Source organism: Herpailurus yagouaroundi, unplaced genomic scaffold, assembly GCF_014898765.1.
Source record: "Herpailurus yagouaroundi ecotype Mexico unplaced genomic scaffold, PumYag 184, whole genome shotgun sequence".
Lineage (NCBI taxonomy): Eukaryota > Metazoa > Chordata > Mammalia > Carnivora > Felidae > Herpailurus > Herpailurus yagouaroundi.
In genome coordinates this window covers 9208751-9231128 of record NW_024412415.1, presented here as the reverse complement: position 1 = coordinate 9231128, position 22378 = coordinate 9208751, and the positions used below count along the sequence as shown (strand labels likewise).

Genomic DNA, 22378 nt, shown 5'->3' with positions numbered 1-22378 from the left:
GAATTTCTACATTACAAACTAGGAACATGAGTAACATTAGAATTTAGATTTGTTTATAGCCTGAGGGTCTTTGGCCACATATTTCAAAGGAAAAAGAATCTAAGATAATCTTGTACAAAACAGAGGTCGCTACATTTCCTTCCTCATAAAAATCATGTCACACACTGCTTAAAAAAGGATTGTTGTCACCCTTTATTTGCTGTGAACCCCTGCTGATTAGGTGTTGTGTGCTTTATTAGACGCGAGAGTGTGTGGAGCAGCTACAGCTGGAAGACCGGGTCCTCTGCCTCCATAGTAGATGGCGAACCCTCTATGCAGGACTGGCAAATGGCACCGTGGTCACCTTTAACATAAAGGTTAGTGTTTGAGGGGAGAAGGCTGAATTCCCATGCCACTTGAAAGTAGTGTGAGAATGTGTGGAAAGAAGTAGAAGGCAGACATTTCCTGTTGTCTTGTGTGAGAAGATGACAGAATTAGCTGCTGCTCAAAAACTCTTATTTTCTGGTATAAGTGAAACAAGATCCTGCATTCTGTCTGCTCAGGCTCAAATGTACCAGGCCCAAAAGGTAACTCTACTAAATTAAACCAAGCCTGATGATTTGGGGCCAAATAATGAGTCATAGGTTAAACTAGTCTATCTCATTTTAAGAATGACACCATGAAAAATGAGCTTAAATTCTTTTGAGTATGACATTGATGTGGTTTGGAACCGATTGAGAGTTTCATGAGGATAGCCTGTTCTGTAATGTGAACTAAGTCATAGGTTTGTCTGTAAGCCCGTGTGGCTTCATTCTTTCCTAACCCAAAGAGAAATTCATTTGTTGAGTGAACCGATATTGAACATCTGTTGTTATGTTCTAGACCTTAGGATGATGCCTAGGAAATGAGGAAAGACCAGTTCTTGCTGGCCCTATATGCTTTGTTAACGTAGATGGACTTCCGTCTTGTAGACTTTAAAGTATAAGAGGCATGATTGAATTTGTATTTTAGAGAAAGTCACTCTGGAGTTGATGAGGTAGGAAAATACTGGTCCTAGTAGAGACAGGGAGCTCATTTAGGAGGCTTTGTAGTAGAAGGTGACATGAAAGGTTAGACTAAGGATGAAGAGAAGAGAATGGATAAAAGATAATAGAGGTAGAGTTGATGGGTTTGGTTGCTAATGAGTTGTAGTGCCATATCCCAAGGTCATTTGGTCATCTTTTAACAGCACGTTAGAATGTTTGCTATGTTATGCCCAATTATAATATTATTCATATGTGTAGTGAATACCTACCAACTCTCCTTCGACATGTGAGCTGGAACCACTACTTCTTTTTTTAATTGTTTTTTTAATGTTTATTTATTTTTGACACAATGTGAGAGACAGGGTGTAAGCAGCAGAGGGGCAGACAGAAGGAGACATAGAATCTGAAGCGGGTTCCAGGCTCTGAGCTGTCAGCCCAGAGTTCGATGCGGGGCTCGAACTCATGAACCATGAGATCATGACCTGAGCTGAAGTCAGATGCTTAACCGACTGAGCCGCTTAGGCGCCCCTGGAACTACTGCTTCTAAGGGATACAATAAAATACATCATGCCTTCTACTTTGAAGAAGCTTAGGGGCGCCTGGGTGGCTCAGTCGGGTAAGTGTCCGACTTTGGCTCAATTCATGATCTCGCAGTCTGTGAGTTCAAGCCCCGTGTTGGGCTCTGTGCTGACAGCTCAGAGCCTGGAGCCTGCTTTGGATTCTGTGTCTCCCTTCTCTCTCTGCCCCTCCCCCACTTATGCTCTGTCTCACTTTGTCTCTAAAAAATAAATAAGTTTAAAAAAAAATTTTTTTTAAAAGAAGCTTAAAATCAAGTTAGAAGAATCTAGCACATAGGTAATCAAGTACTAGGTTATGAAGAGATCACAGAAGGGTAATTAGTGAAGGTTGTTACATTCCAGATGTGAAGTGTTAACAGCCTACATTAGATTTGGTTAGGGCAAAAGAAATGAAGAAGAAAGAATAAATTTAAAATATTTTAAAGACTAAAACTTGATAATTCTCTAATTGTCTTTTGTGAGAGTAATGTCATCAAAGGTAGACAAAAGTCAGGAACAGGACTTTTGAGGCAGGATGAAGACAAGAAATTGAAATGTAAATGGTTGAAAAGCCACAGAGAAGGTGGATTTGGAAATAGAGATTTGAGAATCTCTGCAGACATTGGAATTTTGAAGCCTCGTGAGCACTGAGCCCTTGTTGGTTTGTCCATACTATACCTGAATGCAGTGCTTCTGAGGTTTTAACAGAAAGCCAGGGCTGTTTACTAGAGCCTGTCCACCAGTGGTCTCTAAACTCCCATCAGGCTGTTTCCCCAACACCTATGATGGCTGGAGTCATTGCTTAGCCCTGGAGGCTACCAGCTGCTCCTTTGTGAAGTTTCTACGAGTTTCACCCCTTGCATGTGCCTGATGTTCCTTTTTAGAGATTTTGGGGAAATGGGAGACTTTATGGACAAGGTTGGTGTGGGACTGAGGGAAGCAAGTCTAAGATCTGAGGTAAAGGAATGTTTGGGAATTCAGGATGTGACCATGCAACTCTGATATAAAAGGCTTCTCTAGTTCACTAAATGATGTCATGAGAGATGACATAGAACCAGAAATCAGAAGGACTTGGGAATAACAGGTGGAGAATGAGAGATTCTTACTGAAATTATTTGTAAGTAAGTCATTCTCAATGGAGAAATTTGGAAACATACGACAAATTGTTTGCATAAAGTTTGGATGACAGAATACAGAGAAAGAGCTTCTGGGTCTATGGCAAGGAAAATGTATGAGCATATGAAAAAGAAAGTCGATCATCTGTTATCATTAACTTAAGGAAACTGAGAGAAGGCATAAAAGAGAGTCAAGTGCTAACTAGGATCAGATAGTATAGGTTGAAGTTAGAAATGTGTTTATAATGTAAGAATTTGCCATGCCCGCGCTAGAATGGGGGAGGAGGGAGTCATGGACACAAAGAGAGTTGGAATGGGAATAGCAGAGGTTGGGAAGTTAAAAGATTCGCATGGGGTATGAGAACTTAACAGGTAGTAGAATTTAAGAGTTTGAATCAAGGTAGTGATTTGGGTGAGTTGATTTTGATATTTACCAGCCAAGCTGCTTTTATTTCATATAATGGTGGCTTATTTTTCAGAACAATAAACGACTTGAAATCTTTGAATGTCATGGCCCTCGGGCTGTCAGCTGTCTTGCCACAGCTCAGGAAGGCGCCCGAAAGCTGCTTGTTGTTGGATCTTATGACTGTACCATTAGTGTCCGTGATGCACGGAATGGACTCCTTCTCAGGACCCTAGAGGGCCACAGCAAAACCATTCTTTGCATGAAGGCAAGTACAGTGCAAGATAACAGGAGTCAGTTGGCACAAATAAAAGGATTTGAGTGCCATTTGTCTTGTCATCTAATGCCTTATCTACAGCACATCATCTGGAAAAGAGCAAGGAGATTACGGTGCTTTTCTTTAGGCCTGGGTGACCAAGGGATGTATTTTTTTTTTTTTTTTTTTTTTTTTTTTTGCGGGGTTGGAGTTGGACTGTATTTTAATACATTAATATATTAATGGAGAAACAGTGTATTTTATTATAGAATGTAGATACACTTTAAAGTCCTTCCAGGCAGTTTCACAATCGTTCTGAGGAGGTAACAAACCCAATAATACATTGTCACTTCATCAGAGTACCTGGTGGTAGGCCCTAAATTTCATTTCAGAAAATTTGAGGAACTTGGTGTTTTATATCTAGTTGATGCTCATCTCAAAGTGGGTTGGAAATTAGAATTCAACAGTGTGCATTATAAATTACAGAGAAGGCTCAGAACCTTTTACCAAATGTAACTCAATGAATTTTTTTCTTTAAGGTGGTGAATGACCTTGTGTTCAGTGGCTCCAGCGATCAGTCAGTCCACGCGCACAACATTCATGTAGGTTGTGTTGGTGTAAAGAAATCTTTAATGGAATGAAGATTAAACCTTGAAGGATTCCTCAGACCTCTTGCCTTTTATATTGCAAGCTTAATATTTATATTGAAAAGCTTACTAATAATCCCTACCTGCATAAGCTCTTGGAAGATAGTGAGCACTTGAGAAATTCTGGCCTCTTCAAAATTTTTAATGGGAGACAGATTCAAAGTTTACATAAGGTTTAGTTTGTCTCATTTAAACCTGAGATAAATTGAGCATCTGAGGCTCTGAGAAAGTGGATGTGATACGTAGTTTAAAATAGAACAAATAAAAACAGCTGAGAGATTCTGCTCAGGTCATAGAGGCAGCTCTTTGACGCTCAGTGCCCAGTCTATAAACCTGGGGATACTGCAACCTCAGGGACTTGTCCAGACACAACAAAATGATAAGAGTGAAAATTCTTTAAAACCTATAAAATACATACAGATAGAGTTGTAGCCCTTCTCTTTGTGTGACAATAGGTTCTCTCCATCAGGATACATTTCATGCATATTATATATGTATATTGTAATAAATGCTTATGCAGGTACCTGAGCTGTGAAAATTAGTACAGCTACGTTGTGTACAAGTGGGCTCAGAATTACAACTTGGAATAATAGAATCATAAATCTCAAAAGTCAGAAGGAATCTGGAAAGTCAGTCTAGTGACTTGTCTCTTTTCTGATGCAGACTGGTGAGCTTGTGCGGATCTATAAAGGTCACAATCATGCAGTGACTGTGGTGAATATCCTAGGGAAAGTGATGGTGACTGCTTGCCTGGATAAATTTGTTCGTGTCTATGAATTACAGGTAGAATTTAGATCCAGTATTTTGCTTGAATGATTTGGGGAATAGGCCTGTTTGGGTTGGGTATTGAATTATTCTTATTCTTGTTATTGTTATTATTATTTTTAATACAGTAAGGCTGGGGTGGGACCCAGGAATCTGCATTTTTCACAGGCCCTCTAGATAATTATGAAGCAGATGATCCTTGGACTGTCAGAAACACTGCTCTGAAAGACATGGTCTGGCTCACAGAGGTCAATACTAAAATGGTTTTTGGAGAGCAGAGTTAGTCTCTAAAACCTGTCTAGTTCTCTTGGTGTGCAATTTCAGGTTTAGACTTTGACATTGCACAGAAGTTAGTTTTCTCATTTCCAGTTACCAGCTCCTCCCTTGAAGACTTATTCGAAAGATTGTCATTAGATTATGTTTCTGTGAAAATGCTACTGGTGCTTCAGCTTAGTGCTAAACCTGCCAGAGGCCTCCGGGGATTATGCTTATTAACCACAGGGTATAAATAACTTTAATTCTCTATTTTTTTCCTCCACCTAAGTCCCATGATCGATTGCAAGTTTATGGAGGACACAAAGACATGATTATGTGTATGACCATCCATAAAAGTATGGTGAGTGTTATTAGCCATGTTACATATTTGCTTTTGAATATGCTTATTACTAAAAACTACAAACTGATAACAATATTACTATTTATCACTTCCAAAAATGACACGTTTCTGGTAGGCATTCTGATATTGAATGCCTTTCTTTCTTTTGGCATGCTATTATCGAGAAGTAACCCAGTGACATTGTTGAATATTCCCTTTTCTATTAATAGCTAAAATAACTACAATAAGAATCTGATAACACCATTAAACAGAATATAAGTTTAAAATGTTTCCCCCAAAAATTGAGTGGTGCTTTTTCCAGAGACATTATGATCCGAACAGAACATTGGAATAGAGTCAGGAGATTAGGCCAGTATGGCATAGTGAAAGCAGACCTAAAAGTAGAAGCTAACTCATTTAACCCCGCTAAGCCTTGATTTATTTTATTTTTAAATTATGTGGTTGGACCAGAATGGGTGTTTTTCAGACTCTGAGCCTTAGAACCCTTTGTTCCAGTGAAACACAGACGGCTAATATTATTATGCCCGAGGTAGCATACAATGCCCAGTAGCCAGAGTGGACCAGTTACAATGTAAGTGGGTGCCTCTGAGCCCTGCCACTTAGGCTCTCAGCCAGCGTTCTGGAAGGAGCAAGGCTTCAAAGTATCTATACTAGAAGATACTTCCCCACTGTTGTACTCTGGGGCTGGGTTTGGTTTAGGTTTGTATTTTCTCGTAGCTGGTACAAGGAGCTTTTGACACGTATTTTTGGAATATTGAGTAGTTGTTTTTTGTGTGTTGTTTTGGTCTGATAGGATAAACCTTTCTTTCCCCCAGATTTACACTGGCTGTTATGATGGCAGTATTCAAGCTGTAAGGCTGAATCTGATGCAGAATTACCGCTGTTGGGTAAGGAGTGAAACTGTTCTTATGACCAGACTTAGGAGTTGTTTAACCCTAGGCTAATTTATACATCTTCATCATCATCAATTAAGCATTTTTGTATTTGAGTGTCTACTTTATGCCTCCTGCTGTAGGCCAAGGAAGCTTATTTTTAAAACCTGTACATAGGGGCATCTGGGTGGCTCAGTCAGTTAAGCGTCCAACTTTGGCTCAGGTCATGATCTCACAGTTCATGAGTTTGAGCTCTATATTGGGCTCTGTGCTATCAGCAGAGAGACTGATTCAGATACTCTGTCTTCCTCACTCTGTGCCCCTCCCCCACTCGTGTGTGTGTGTGTGTGTGTGTGTGTGTGTGTGTGTGTCTGTGTGTGTGTGTCTGTGTGTGTCTGTGTGTGCGTGCTCAAAAATAGACATTAAAAAAAAAAGAAAATATTTTTATCATTTATTTTTATTATTTTTAAAATTTTTTAAATGTTTATTTTTGAGAGACAGAGTGAGCGGGGGAGGGGCAGAGAGAGAGAGGGGGGAGGGGCAGAGAGAGAGAGAGAGACACAGAATTCTAAGCAGGCTCCAGGCTCTGAGCTGTCAGCACAGAGCTTGATGCTGGGTTCGAACTCACAAACTGTGAGATCATGATCTGAGCCGAAGTCAGATGCTTAACTGACTGAACCATCCAGGCATCCTCAAGAAACATTTGAAAAAAATGATTTAAAAAAGTTAAAACTGTACATAAAATACTTCCATACTTCTTTCATGAATAATCTATTTTAAGATTAGATATGAGGTATGTTTATGTATCATCCACCCAGGTTATTTCTTTGGTGGTTTTTGTTTATTATAAAATCAGTACATGCTTACAAAAATGTCAAGAGTACAGTTGACCCTTGAACAGTGCAGATGGTTATAGAGGCACCAAACCCCATACAGTTGAAAATTTGCATATAACTTATGACTCCCCCAAAGCTTAAGTACTTATAGCCTACTGTTGATCCTTCCTGACAACATAAATAGTCAATTAACACATATTTAGTATATGTATTACAGACTGTATTCTCACAATATAGTAAGCTAGAAAAAAGAAAATGTTACTAAAATGTAAGGAGGAGTGTCTGGCTGGCACAGTTGGTAGGGCATGTGACTCCTGATCTCAGGGTTGTGAGTTCGAGCCCCACATTGGGTGTGGAGATTACTTAAATAAGTAAATAAGATAAAATCATAAGGAAAATACATTTACAGTACTATATTGTATTTATTGATAAAAGTTCATGTATAAGTGGATCCACGCAGTTCAAACCTATGTTGTTTAAGGATCAACTATTTATGAAATGAGTGCAAGTGTTTATTTTTGTGACCTGCTTACTAGCTTATACAGGGATTACTTGTATTAATAGTTTGATTTGTGTCCACATTGGTTTTTTAGGAATAGGCCAATAAAAATTTGTATTCTGGAAGGTTTTAAACTTCCATTGCCTAGGCTAAATTGCCTGGTTTTTATTTTGGGGTGGGAGCTCCAAACTTTTACATTGTTCCCTATAGGCCTTAATTTGTTTCATCAGTTCTAATATTAGTAGTGATCAAAGAAACGTTTATGGCTGAAATTCCCCCCTCCCAATACCCTAACATGCTTTGTAGAATTGATGGAATGAAATTGACACCCTCCATTTTTAATTGGGCTCTGTACTGACAGCTCAGAGCCTGGAGCCTGCTTCATATTCTGTGTCTCCCTCACTCTGTCCCTCTCCTGCTCACACTCTGTCTCTCTCAAAAATAACAAACAAACAAACAAACAAAAAAATGAACGTGTTAGAATTAGAATTGTAAGATTTATGATCAGCAGGCTTGTAGGATAAATACCAAGACAGAGTCTGTATGCTTTTTCACTAACAAGTGAAATTGAGAATTGAGCCACATTTATTTATTATTAAAAAAATTTTTTTAACGTTTTTATTCATTTTTTGAGAGACAGAGACTGTGAGCGGGGGAAGAGATAGAGGGAGACACAGAATTCGAAGCAGGCTCCAGGCTCTGAGCTGTCAGCACAGAGGCTGAAGTGGGGGCTCAAACCCACAGACGGAGAGATTATGACCTGAGCCGAAGTCAGATGCTTAATCGACTGAGCCACATTTACCCCTGAGCCACATATTTTATAGTAAAATTAGAATTTAAAAAAAGAAACAAGATTGTGATTCAAGTGATAAAGATTCTGAGTAAAGTCAGGCTTCCATAGCAACGTAGTCTTATCAGACATTTTTATTTTCAAGTTTATAAATCAGCAGTTCTTAGAATTGTTAGAAACAGCCCCTTCAGTATTACAGGGAGCTCTTAGTCTTTTTAAATAAGTAGACTAAGGAACTCATTCTGTGATGGCAAGGTAAAAAAATAAGTGTGGTGTAAACTGAATTTTATGATAAGTTGTCTGTCAATTTTTGCTAACCTTTTCCTTATCTCTCTTAACGATACAGCTATCTTAGTGCTTTGCCTTCTCAATATCACACAGTGTCAAGACTTTCCAGGCTTTTCAAGGCTCCTCATGATATTGTTAATTAATGTGGGTGCCTCTGGCTTTGTTATATTTTCTATCTAAGAATAAAGCCTAAGGGGATTGCTTTTTTTTTGCCCAAAACTTACAGGATACAAGTGAGGGGCTTTCTAATCACAGTTGCATGCTTCCTGTACACTTTTTAACTTTCCTTTTTGTTCTCTTTCCAGTGGCATGGTTGCTCTCTGATATTTGGCGTTGTGGATCATTTAAAACAACATTTGCTCACTGACCATACGAATCCAAACTTTCAAACTCTGAAATGTCGCTGGAAGAACTGTGATGCCTTTTTCACCGCTAGGAAAGGGTCTAAACAGGTACCTGAGTGGGACTTGAGGCCGACCTGGGGTCTATTCGACTGCTCAGAGCAGGCAAACCTTTTTTGCCTTATTAGAATGTTGAGAATTGGAATAAATAGGGAGAGATTTTCCTTTTAATTATTATTATTCAGAGATTTGAGGAATAGCTTAATGAGGTTTCAGATGATGAATTAGGTAGTTTTTTGTTTTTTTGTTTTTTAAAAATTTTTTTTTTAACGTTTATTTATTTTGAGACAGAGAGAGACAGAGCATGAACAGGGGAGGGGCATAGAGAGAGGGAGACACAGAATCTGAAACCGGCTCCGGGCTCTGAGCTGTCAGCAAAGAGCCCGACACGGGGCTCGAACTCACGGACCATGAGATCATGACCTGAGTCGAAGTCGGACACTTAACCGACCGAGCCACCCAGGCGCCCCGAATTAGGTAGTTTTTGAGAAAGAGCCCAAAGAGAATGTTTTCAAATGTTTCAAATCCAATAACTGAACCTAGAAGTTTGTTACAGTGCTCTTGTATAAGATAAGAACTCATCTTGAAGTGCATGTTTTCATGTAAGTTAGCAAAGTGCTGGGTCCTAGGTACCTTTAATGTGTGGATCTTAGAATGTGCCCATGAAGCTCTCCTTGGCTTTAACTGTCTCTTGTCCTACTATCAACTTCTCTCTCATGGGCTCTTTTCCCTTTATTCCTAGGATGCTGCAGGACACATTGAACGACATGCTGAGGATGACAGCAAAATTGATTCATGAAGCTTTTTGCCTCCCATGTTGGGAAGTTATTAATTGAACTAATTTCACATCGGCCCCTCACAGAGGCCACAATCTTCCCTTCCCCAGAGAAGCAGGGAAGGAGAAAGTTGTTACCAGCCAGGCTTACCACTAACATAAGTCTGGGCAGCTCTATGGGATGATAGTTACACTTTAAGTTCTTACTGGAGGTTTGTCCGATTTAAACAGATTTTAGGGAACCATACTTCTCTGAGACAGCATGGAATATAGTCATCTATGCTACTAGTATTCTCCAGATGTTTATTAAAAATACAGATCTTAATTGGCTACTCAGTTTGACCCATATGATTAATATGTAGTCGTTTCTTGATTTCAGTTTGCAAGTTTTAGTTTACGTTCTTATGATGGTTTAAACCCATAGTCCGGCTTTTTAAGTACAAGTTTGTTCAAATGCTAGATTTTTAGGATCAGTTTTAATTTTTTTAGTTCTAATAACTGGGTATTTAAATTAGAAGCAACTAGTTTCCTTTCTTAACGATTATGTGCAGTGTGTTTCAATATCCTCTTGCTTTGTAGATGGACAGAGCTAGCTTTAAATCTCAAAGGGACACACAGTAGATTATTAACGGCTAGAGCGACTGCTCTGCTGAAATTTTAGGAACTCAGCAGATCACATAATGACAAGTCCTCACAGATAGCACTTCCTTTCGAACCTCTGTTCAAGTTGTGATAAGAGTACTCAGTTCAAGATAGTGCACAGACCCAACGTCTACCTTGGAATTTTGCTGTTAGACCCAGGCACTCACTGCTGCAGGTATTGTCAGGCTGTTTGAACTGGAGGTGTAGATCTCCTTTTCCAGTTTTTGACTCGCCAGTCCTGCTGTGGGTTTGCAGCCTTTTAGTTTGCTCCATTACAAATCCCTTTCTCCTCCACTATCTAGCTGTGCCCAGAATGTTGGCAGCCAACAAATGCTTCCTCTGGGCCCCTGGGGTGCTTTCCACCCACCTGCAGCACTCAAGAAGGGGGAGTTAGGATAAAGCATCTGAATACAGTCTTGAGGGGCTCAAGCAGGCTTCTTAGAGACTTATTTCTGAACTGGTGTCTTGCCTTCACCTTCCCTGTAGCTGGCCAAGAAGAGTGGAGCATGGTGAGGGTGAAGACGCTACTTGTCCACTGAGAGCAGACAAATTAACAAAGCCTAGTGAGACTGCTTTGTTTCTGGATTTTCTCTGGACTCTTGAGAGAAGCTATAGAAGTGTTGCTTTCTAGCCTTTTGTTTCTGGATTCTCAAAACTCTGAAAGATTCTTCAGAGTGGTAGAAGGGAGAAGAGCTCAGTGCCACATACCAGGCTTCGGGATGTGACACCTGCTGTTTTCTAGGATCGCGTAGCGTGCAGGTTTATCTCCACCCCTTTTAGTGCACACACACACCTACTCACATGTCTTCACTCAGGCTCTAGGGCTGGGGGACTTCATGAAGCATTCATGGATAGGTTTCAAGAGGGTATGAAATCGTATGCAAGTACGTGTTCTTTTTTTCCAGGAAGAGCTCCAGGGGTTCTTACTGGATCCAAAAAAAAAAAAAAAAAAAAAGCTAATCTAAGAGCTACTACTAAATAACGAATGGCCCCAAAAGCTGTTTACTTCTATCCTTGTGAATAGGAAGACTTTTTGACCAGACTATTGATGTTTGCATGATACCTGAGAGAGAAAGGAGAAGATTCTCTTGCATAAAATGTATTTGTGCCGTTTCTGTATGCGATTAAGAAGCTTTCTTACCTCTCCTCCTCATTTCTTGTATGGATGAGCAGGGAAGCCAGGCTGTCATGTGGGTTTGGGAAGGGGGATTTCCCAGGAAAGCTGTCAGAAATTATTACTACACCTGGCATTTTATTCAGGGCTGTCGTGAAGCTGCATTTCTGTGTTGATTGGTCAGTGTGTTAAGACAGTCTTGCATACTCTGTTATGCATAGGTGCTCTTCTGTCCTGCCTGAGGACATGTCTGAAAAGATGAGCGTGGTGGAGCCTTTGGACAGCAGGAAGGGGATATGTGAGGTGTTGGGCAATCGTGGGGAACCTTTGAAGGTATGATAGAATCAGTAACAACTGATTTGGGTTTAATTTTGGTAGAATTGTGCATAGTCTATCTGCCTTTGTGTGTGCAGGGTGAATGTTCCTTGGACGTGTGTATGCGCGTGGGCACCTATACCTGTAATGCTTTTCCTCATTTCACACACGCACACAATTTGAGGCCATGGTAATAATGTCTTTGTTTCAAGAATGTGTGAAATTCTTTTATTGCAGGTTAGTGTGTTATCCTAAGTGCACTATTTGAGCCCTCTGTTTAGAAATAAAGGCACCATAAGCATCTTGGCTGCTTATGGTTGTGTTATTACTTTTAGGGGTCTTGAAAGGTATGCAGAACTTTGACTATTTTTTGTCTTTTACAGTGTCTTAACTGATGCTAGCCCTCTGTCTTCACTTAGAGAAGAGGGGTGGCTCAGGATTTTGCCTTGACTTGGTATTTAGTGCTTAATGAAGGAAGGTGTTAACATGACCTGACAAAACCCAACTCATTTCTTGTAAGGAGTTGGAGGCCATTTTTAGAATGTTATCTTTAATTGCCTGTGCCTACTTCTAACGGCTAGAAGCCAAGAAAACTGTGGTTATCAGTCCTTTTGTGTGCTTATGCTAGCGTTTTAATGGCAGTTTGTTATGACAAGCTATCAGTCACTTCAAGTTTTATCCCAGAGTTTTTAATCAGGTTCAAAACTTATTTTGGCACTCCTCTACTCAGTTAGAAAGCAGTTAAGCACCTAAGAGCAAAGAATTATCTCCAACTGATGTTACTTGAAACTGAGGAAACGCCATTGCTACTACAGTCCTACTTTTGTGGGGAAAATATTTTTCTGCCTCAGAAGTGAGCAGTTGAGTGTTTAGCTCCTGACCTTCCTGTAATTTATCGGCAATATTATCGCTGTTCACGTGATTGTTTGTCTAACAGAGGGGGCTTTTTTGTTTTTGTTTTGGGGTATTGTATACAGTAGACAACTTTAGTGAGTAGGTATGTGGACAATGTGGTGGGAGTAGGTATACAACACTTAGTGGAATGGTACAGTATATTTTATGGAAAAGAATTCATCGGAGGGGAGATCAAAGTATCTTGTGAAGTGGGATTTAAACAGCACATATCCTCTTGGTTTGCTCAAATCACTATAATTTGTATGCGCATACTTAAAAATTTTGTTTCTGCTACCAAAAGGAGACCTCCTAAAACTGTTACATATAAAGGCCATGCCTGCCACATGTGTAAAATTGTGATTTCATCCCTGCCCCAAATGATCACGATTTTCAGGATTTCAGAGAAGCCGTCTAATGGATATGATAGAAGCCATGATGGAGGTGGTTTGGGTTGTATGAGTTCCACATGCAAGTGGATGTGAAATCTTGGTGTAAACCAAACATAATGCTTACCAGACAGTAACCTCTAACCTCACCTCCAGCCCCCAAGTCTGTGGCCCTGCTGGGTCACATGACAACTGACTCCTAGTTTTGCCCTAAATTCAAGGCCTTAGCCCAGTTGAATCAGTGGGGGAGGAAGTTAAGGAGGAAAGGCTGTTGAAGATCTTTCTTCTCCTTAAGAGAAATATATGCCCTAGAGCTGCTCCAGTACCCTTGGTCTCTGAATTTTTTTATATATTGAATATGGATTAGAAGAATGAAATCAGATGACATTTGACTGCAAAAATGTTTATAAGCAAATAGCTTAGCCTTCTTACATTTTGGTATAAAGCTGTGAACTTCATAACTTTGTAAAGCAAGATATAAAGCAAATACAAGAGGAAAATAAAGTACTTTTACTAATTGTTTACTTTTCCTACCTTATCTGGATATTAATAGCCCACCCTTTCTTTTCCATGTTGGAACAGACAGTAAGAAGAAAACTGGGTGGGAAACACAAGATGGTTATAGATACGCCACAGACCACGATCCAGATAAGTTTGGCAAACAGCTACATTTATGGATTTGTCCAAGGTCGTAAAACAGGTTAGTTAGTTAATGGAAGAGCAAGATTAAAACTACATCTCTGGGGTTCGAGATGGCTGTGTAGAAGACCCTGGGTTCACCTCCTCCCAGGTATAACAACAAATTTACAGCTATAGAGGGAATAATTTTCCTCTGTAAAGGACCTGAGGACTAGATTAACAGCACCTCCAAAAGAAAAGATACAAGAGATGCATTGAGACAGGTAGGAGAGGCAGAAACTCATTCACCCTCTGGATCCTACCTGAGGTACAGCCACCCACTATTGGGAAGGGATCCGAAAAATAGAGCTTTCCCTTGAGGAGTGAAGGGAGTATGCCCCACTTTAGGCACCCAGACCCTTGTGTCTGGCACCAGAAAGACAGACTCTCAAAACACCTGATGTTGAAAATCAACAGGGATTATGTCCAGGGAGACTACAGAACTGTAGGGAACAAAGAATCTACTGTTAAAGGGCTCACATGCCCACCCACTCATCCTGAGATCCAGTGCAAAAATAATTTGAAAAGTGCCCAGACTCTGACAGAGGGAGAGACCCACTTGCTAATCCTAAAGTGGCAAACAGGCAAGAACCTGCAGTGACTTTCTCTGGGGATAGAAGCACTGGCTGGTGCCATTTTTGCAATCTTCTAACCAGCTGGTGACAGAGCTGGTGGGCACCATTTTTGGTGCTCACCCTGTAGCCTCCTAGCACTGGTGAGCATACTCCGTGTGCCACTGAACCGATGCAAGCAGCCACACCACAAAGGGGCCAGGTGAGTACACTGCAACTGGGCTGAGCATGTTCCACCCTCCCTGTGCAGCAGCTGTGCCCCAACCAGATGGACTCAATAGATACACACAGAACGTTCCAGTCAAGCAGCAGAATACACATCCTTCTCAAGTGCACATGGAACAGTCTCCAAGATCGATCATTAGCTAGGCAACAAAACAAGTCTCAATGAATTCAGGATTGAAATCCTATCAGGCATCTTCTCCAACTACAATGGTATGAAACTAGAAATCAAATACAAGAAAACTGGAAAAACTAGAAAACTGGAAAAACACAAAAATAGGGACACTAAACAATATGCCGCTGAACAATCAGTAGGTCATTGAAGAGATCAAAGATACATATCTATATCTATATATATCTTATATGTATATCTCATATATATGATATATATATCATATATATGAGATATATATCGTATATATATATAAGATATATATATATCTTAGGTTTATATATATATAAACCTAGAGACAAATGAGAACAGAAGTAAGACCTACCAAATTCTGTGGGATGCATCACAGGCCTACCTCAAGAAAAATAAAAATCCCAATCTAATATTCTAGTTAAAATAACGTATAAAAAGAAAAAACAAAGCCCAAAGTAAGTAGGAGGGAGGAAACAAATATCAGAGTGGAAATAAATGAAATAGAGACTGCAACGCAGTAGAAAGGTCAGTGACTGAGAGCTGCTGCATTGACAAGATAAAACTGACAAACCTTTAGCCACACTCACCAAGAAAAAAAGGACTCACAATCAGAAAGAAAGGGAGGAGACATTGCAACTGATACCACAGAAGTATAAATTTAAGAGACTATGAACACCAACAAATTTGACGACTTGGGAGAGATGGATCAATTCCTAGAAACATACCACCTACCGATGCTGAATCAAGAAGAGATAGAAAATCTGAACAGACTGGTTACTAGTAAGGAAACTAAATCAATAATCAAAAACCTCCCAACAAACAAAAGTCCAGGACCAGATGGCTTCAGTGGTGAATTCTACCAAACATTCAAAGAAGAATTAATACCCATTCTTTAAGAAGAATGGGTAGTAATTCTCAGATTCTTCAAAACAAACAAAAAACAGGAGGAGGGAACACTCTCAAACTCATTTTACAAGGCCATTATTACCCTAATGCCCAAACTAGACAAGGATGCCACTAGAAAATTACAAGCCAATATTCCTGATGAAGAGACATTCAAAAATCCTCAACAGAATACTAGCAAATCGAATTAATACATTAAAAGGATCATGTCTTGGGGTGCTTGGGTGGCTGAGTTGGTTAAGCGTCCAACTTCAGCTCAGGTCATGGTTTCACAGTTTGTGGGTTTGAACCCCAGGTCGGGTTCTGTGCTGACAGCTCAGAGCCTGGAGCCCACTTCAGATTCTGTGTCTCCTTCTCTCTCTACTCCTCCCCCACCCATGCTCATGCGCATGCACTTTCTCTCAAAAATAAACATTTTTAAAAAGGAATCATATCCCCCCCAAAATAAAAGGATTGGGGCACCCAGGTGGCTCAGTCGGTTGAATGTCTGACTTTGGCTCAGGTCATTATCTCAGTTCATGGGTTCAAGCCCTGCACCCGGCTCTGTGCTGACAGCTCAGAGCGTGGAACCTGCTTCAGATTCTGTGTGTCCCTCTCTCTCTGCCCCATCCCCACTCATGCTCTGTCTCTCTCTGTCTTAAAAATAAATAAAACGCTAAAAAAAAAAAATAAAAGGAGGGGCACCTGGGTGGCTCAGTCGGTTAAGTGTCCGACTTCAGCTCAGGTCACGATCTCGCGCTCCATGAGTTTGAGCCCCGCGTCGGGCTCTGGGCTGATGGCTCAGAGCCTGGAGCCTGCTTCCGATTCTGTGTCTCCCTCTCTCTCTGCCCCTCCCCCGTTCATGCTCTGTCTCTCTCTGTCTCAAAAATAAATAAACGTTAAAAAAAAAAAGTTTAAAAAAAATAAAAGGATCATACCCATGATCAAATGGGATCTATTCCAGTAATACAGGGTGGTTCAACATCTGTAAATCAGTGTTATTCACCACATTAACAAAAAGAAGGATAAAAACATGATCATCTCAATAAATGGAGAAAAAGCATTTGACAAAATTCAACATTCATTTATGATAACAATATAGTCAATGGGGAAAAGCTGCAAGCATTTTGTCTAAGATCAGGAACAGGACAAGGATGCTCACTTAACCACTTTTATTCAACATAGTATTAGAAGTCCTAGCCAGACAATTTGGTGAGAAAAAGATATGCATCCAGATCAGAAGAAGAAGAAAAACTGTCACTATTTGCAGATGACATGATACTATACGTAGAAAGCCCTAAAGATCCTGTAAAAAACAAACAAACAAACAAACAAAAACAAAAAAACTTGGAATAAAAAATTCAGTACAGTTGCAGGATACAAAATCAATATACAAAAACATGTTGTATTGCTAAACAGTAATAATGAACTATCAAAAATCCAGAAAACAATCCCTATTTACAGTTGCATCAAAAAGAATAAAATGCCTAGCAATAAATTGAACTAAGGAGGTAAAACACTTACACATTGGTAACTACAAAACATTAATAAAAGAAATTGGAGACATAAATAGATACTCAATACTTCTGGATTGGAGGAATTAATATGGTTACAATGCCTATGTTACCCAAAGCAATCCATAGATTTTAATGAATCCCTACCAAAACACCAATGACATATTTTAGGGAATAGAACAATCTTCAAATTTGTATGAAACCACAAAAGAACCCCAAAATGCAAGGCAATCTTGACAAGACCCAAGCTGGAGGTATCACTGCTTCCTGGTTTCAAACCATTCTACAAAGCTATAGGAGTCATACAGTATGGTACCAGCACAAAAACAGATACACAGATCTATGCAGCAGAAATGAGAGCCCAGAAATAAACCCACACCTATATGGGCAATTAATTTCTGACGAAGTGGAAACATACAGTGAGAAAGGACAGTGTCTTCAATACCTAGTGGTGGGAAAACTGATCAGCCACATGCAAAAGAATGAAACTAGACCATGGTCTTCTACCATACGCAAATATTAACTCAAAACGGATTAAAGGCTTGAATCTGAGACCTGAAACCATAAAATTCTTGGGAAAAAAAACATAGGTGGTAAGCTCCATGACATCCTCTTAGTAATGTTTTTGTGATCAGACTCGAAAGGCAACAGAAACAAAAGCAAAAGTAAGTGCAACCGTATCAAGTTAAAAAGGTTCTGCACAGTGAAGGCAACATCATCAAAACAAAAAAGCAACTTACTAAACGGGAGAACATAATTGGAAATTATACATCTGGTAAGGGGTTCAGATCCAAAATATGTAAAGAGCTCAGGTAACTCAACCACAACAAAAGACCCAATTAAAAAATGGGCAGATGATCTGAATAGACATTTCTCCAAAGAAGACATTCAGATGGTCAACAGGCACATGAAAAGATACTCAACATCATTCATTATTAGGGAAATGTAAAAACCACCATGAGTTATCACCTCACATCTGTCAGCTCTGTGCTATTATCAAAAAGATAATAAGTGTTGGTGAGGATGTAGAGGAAAGGGAACCCTCATACAGTCGGTGGGTTATAAGTTGTTGCAGCCACTATGGAAAAGATACATGCACCCCTATGTTCACTGCAGCATTTTTTACAATAGCCAAGATATGGAAACAACCTATATGTCCATCAGTGGATGCATGGATAAAGAAGATGTGGTGTATATGTATGGAATACTACTGAGCTTAAAAAAAAAAAAAACAAAATGAAATCTTGCTCTTGGCAACAACATAGGTGGGCCTTGAGAGTATTAAGCTAAGTGAAATAAATCAGAAGGAGAAAGACAAATACTGTATGATTTTGCTCATATGTGGAATCACAAAAACTCAGATACAGAAACAGACCTGTGGTTACCAGAGGGGAAGGGGTTTAGGGGGTGGGGCACTAGGGGATAGGTAAGCACCCTATTGGGGTGATCACTTTGTAGTGTATACACATGTCAAATTCTAGTGTCGTATGCCTGACACGCATAACTCCCCAAAAAACTGCACCTACATCATGGTTTCGTTACACTCAGGTAACCAGCCCCTCCAGTTATAAGGTGACCCATTTATTCTTGCTATTCTGTACAGCAACAGCTGTTCCCCTTCCTTTCCTCATCGATCTTGGAAAGTATCTGAGTGATTCCCATGTTCAAGAAATACCAATAGGCATGGTTAACACGGGGCCCAGGTTTTGTTTGTGTATGTGTCTCCCATCATTGTATTCTGAAACAAGGGCTCTCTCCATGATAGAGGGGTGTAAGACTTGAAGCTACTCAACCCTGCTCTGGCTGATATCTAAATGTGAGAAAACAAAAACACAACCAAACCAGCCATACACATGCCTTTATTTAGATCAACTCTTTTCAGAATGCAGCCAAACTTATGAGTCATACAGCCCAAAGTATCCAGCCCTCTTCCACTGAGCTAGTTTATCCCGGAGCGGGCCCATCCTGAAACAATCAGAACCAAGTACTAGTTTGGTTACTGTCCCATGAGTGGGACAACATGAAGGTGATGGAGGACTCTAGCACAGCAAATGCTGAGTGCCATTGGCAAATGCTTCCGGGAACAGCCTAGGGCCAGCTAAGGAACTTCCTTCAGAACTGAGGCCACTCAGATTCTGAGCAAGCCTCTCAGCTGGGCTACAACTACCTGAGGCAGACAGACACTTGCCTCCATTTGGCAAAGGGACAAAATTGTTCTCCCTCGTTCCTTAACCGAAGGGTCAGTGTGGGCGTGACAGATGGACAGATGCCCTGAGGCTGAGTGGGGAGTGAAGTAGAGGAGGAAAGAGACCAAGGAGGCGCCTGGAGGCTTGCGGCAGGGGGTGGGGGTGGGGGTGTAGGTGCAGCTACTGTGTCCTTTGAGGTAAGTGGCTGTAGCTATATTGGATGAAATGGAAATCCTGAGTGATCTGTATGGCCTTGGGTGAGGCCAGCTTGGTTCAGGCATACATGGTGAGCTGCAGCCACTGAAAGAGGAAGTCCCAGGATCAGAATGTGAACAAGAAAAGAGAGCCCCACCTTAAGGGTGTGATAGGGTAGGGGGAAAGGGACATCCCCAGCATGCCAGACACTGGGAAGATTTTTCTAAGAAGCAGTGGTTTATGGCATGCTTCTCCGATCTCTACTAGAAAGGTATATTTTCCAGCCTAAAAGCTTTTAGGATCCAAGTCCCCGTTGGAGACTTCTCCCAGTACGCATTCCCTACGAGCCACATTCCCAGCTGAGCTTCCCTTTCCATTCCGTTCCCGTTCCATCCCTCCACCTCCATTGATTCCTCCACCCTGAATTTGAAGGCGTGTGGTGAGTGCACTGCTTCTATTAGGCTTTACCTCTAGAACGTTGAGTTTGATGATACCGTCTCCATCCTTGTCAAATGCATTGAAAGCTCCTGTGTGGAAGAATGCACAGGCCAGAGGCCAGTTAAAGGGTCCCTTCCCCTCCAGTATTATAACTTTTCTTAAGAGGACTGTGTACTAAGTGTTGTCCTTCAGCACAAAAATCTGCTGGGCCGAGTACCAACCATCATCCTCCCTTTGCCAGGCCATTCTGAGCTTAAAGAGAGTCTGTGCTTTTGTTCAGACCCTGTTGGATGGAGGAGACTAGAAGATGATCAGGCTGAGATTCCTATTGCGGCTCCTGTCACTGTGGGGGGAGGGGCACAAGAGTGCAGAAAGGTAGCCCCCGCACTTACTGAACATGCCCTCCAGCCTGACGAAGCAGCAGATGAAGCTGTCAAAGTCGATGTTCATGTGCTTGTCTGCATACCGCATGGTGATGATGTCGTAGAGCTGGCTGTTGAGGTGGAATCCTGCAGGGGGCAGCACGGGAGAGGACGAAGGAGGCTGAGGATTAGCCTGGCATTCTATTTTCCCTGCCTCTCAGCCACTCTGGCCTGGGGGATGAGAAGCACTTTCTCCTTCCTTTGGCTAGTAGGCCCCTAGCGGCCTTCTGCCCCCACCCTCCAGTTCCTGCTTCCACCAGCCGGAGTCCACATCCCCACCACCCACTTGCTTCCCCAGCACCTGCATCATTGACTGCATTTCGCATCTCATAGCTGTTGATGGTACCAGACTGGTCTGTATCATAGTGTTTGAAAATTTTCTGGCAATAGAAAATTTCAGGACAGAGGTCACATAGTAACCCCCTGAATTAACCCCCTCTTTCACTCCCTTGCTTCGTTCTCTGCTCACCTGCCAGGCTTTAATCTTCTTCCAAAGGTGATGGAACTCTTGCAAGTTCAGCCTCCCAGAGCCATCTGTCTGGAGGAAGGAGGTCAGGGCTACAGGGCACACATAGCGAAATCCCCCTGGGTTGGAAGGAAGGGGGGTCTAGGGGACTACAGGGAAGGTCGCCTCACAGGAAGGCTCTGCCCCAGATATCCTACCCACTGTCCTGTCCTGGGGTTTAACCCTCCCCTCCACACCTTCTCAGCCAAAGTTAGTGTCTGCTCTAGAACCCAAGGAGCCTGTCTCCTAAGGACCATTTTTGCTCGGGCAGGGCCTTAGGCAGAATCCCAGGCCTGAGGTGAGGGCAGAGGTTAGGGGCTGGTTACAACCCAATGTCCTGCCCAGCTGTGCCTCCTCCAACGGCCCCTCTTTCTCACTGGGCACCCCTCATTGTTGCTTTGGCCCCCAGGGGCTGCATGGGGCGGGGGGAGGGTGGCGGGAAGGATACATCCATGAGAGCAATCATGCTACGGCAGGACTCCAGCGTGAACCCTTGTGTCTTCAGGTCCTTATCTGGGAGGTATGGAGAAGAGTGAAGAGCTTCTTTCAGATAACCGGACACACACTCATTGCCTGCCCGTCCTCCACACACAGTCTGAGCCACTCACGTTTGTTCACAACCGTGTTAAGGATATTCTTGAGCTCATCTGCACAGACCTCCATATCCTGAGGAGGAAGGGAGTAGAGAATGACAGTCCAAGGGGACAGTAGCTGATGGAACAGAGGGTTTGCAAAACAAATCCCAGCTCTCCATGTTGGTAAAGTCCCTGTCAGTGCTATTCTGTCATGGGAGGCTGGGGTTTTTCCAAGGAAGACACAGCACCTTCAGTGTCCAGACCACAGTGGGCAGCTCAGAGCAAAAAGGCCTCCGAGGCACCCAAGTGGATGTTGGTCTAAACTCAAGGACCTGAGGATTTGTGTGTGGATTTCTGTGGCCCACATGCATATCCCCCGTTTCCACCAAAAGCCAGAAGGACCCCTACTGAACAATAATGAAATAACTGGTCATCAGAGCAGCTAATCAAGGAGAGGAGCCTCTGTAGGAGTCCAGGTTGGCGGTACTCACCTCGCCTGCTATCTGCCTAAAAATGTTCCGGAACTGCTGCTGCTCCTCGGTCTCTTGGCCGGTGTTGTCAGGCCATGGCTGTGGAAGCACAAAGGAAAAGTGGTTCACAGTGATCAGGGAGACAGACAGACCCACGAGGAAAGTTCCTCTGGGTCGAGGGAGCCAGAGTGCCTAAACCAGCCCTAGGTGGCAGCAGGAGCTGGGTACAGGACAAATGGCTTTTCTCAGTTGAACCTAGTGAGCCGGAGTGACAATCCTCTAGGCCCAGCGACCCTTCGCTCCAGACATCCCAGCCAGAGGAGTTAGATAAGCCATGCCGACATGTAGACAGCCCCCTTGGTCTTCTCTCCCCACCCCCACCACTGTTTTGAGCTTGAC

At 41.8% G+C, this 22378-nt stretch overlaps 2 protein-coding genes across 11 annotated transcripts in view; one reads left to right on the top strand and one right to left on the bottom strand.

Annotated features, from left to right (window-relative positions):
* Positions 1–11700, top strand: part of ZNF106 (zinc finger protein 106) — a 63795-nt gene extending 52095 nt beyond the window's left edge. For 5 of the 7 annotated variants that reach the window (XM_040492397.1, XM_040492396.1, XM_040492395.1 and 2 more), the window contains 8 exons: positions 240–356; positions 3156–3347; positions 3875–3937; positions 4646–4765; positions 5292–5363; positions 6179–6250; positions 8954–9100; positions 9792–11438. In XM_040492397.1, the coding sequence (XP_040348331.1) occupies positions 240–356; positions 3156–3347; positions 3875–3937; positions 4646–4765; positions 5292–5363; positions 6179–6250; positions 8954–9100; positions 9792–9848 (840 nt within the window). In that variant the 3' untranslated portion in view covers positions 9849–11438. Of the gene's footprint in view, positions 1–239; positions 357–3155; positions 3348–3874; positions 3938–4645; positions 4766–5291; positions 5364–6178; positions 6251–8953; positions 9101–9791 lie in introns of all 7 variants that reach the window. The other 2 variants (XM_040492398.1, XM_040492399.1) reach the window with 1 other exon arrangement.
* A 7329-nt stretch (positions 11701–19029) lies between these two features.
* Positions 19030–22378, bottom strand: part of CAPN3 (calpain 3) — a 50372-nt gene continuing 47023 nt past the window's right edge. For all 4 annotated transcript variants that reach the window (XM_040492400.1, XM_040492403.1, XM_040492404.1 and 1 more), the window contains 8 exons: positions 22001–22078; positions 21543–21600; positions 21383–21447; positions 20899–20967; positions 20731–20809; positions 20400–20516; positions 20038–20096; positions 19030–19674 (listed from right to left, as the gene is read on the bottom strand). In XM_040492400.1, the coding sequence (XP_040348334.1) occupies positions 19648–19674; positions 20038–20096; positions 20400–20516; positions 20731–20809; positions 20899–20967; positions 21383–21447; positions 21543–21600; positions 22001–22078 (552 nt within the window). In that variant the 3' untranslated portion in view covers positions 19030–19647. The remainder of the gene's footprint in view (positions 19675–20037; positions 20097–20399; positions 20517–20730; positions 20810–20898; positions 20968–21382; positions 21448–21542; positions 21601–22000; positions 22079–22378) is intronic.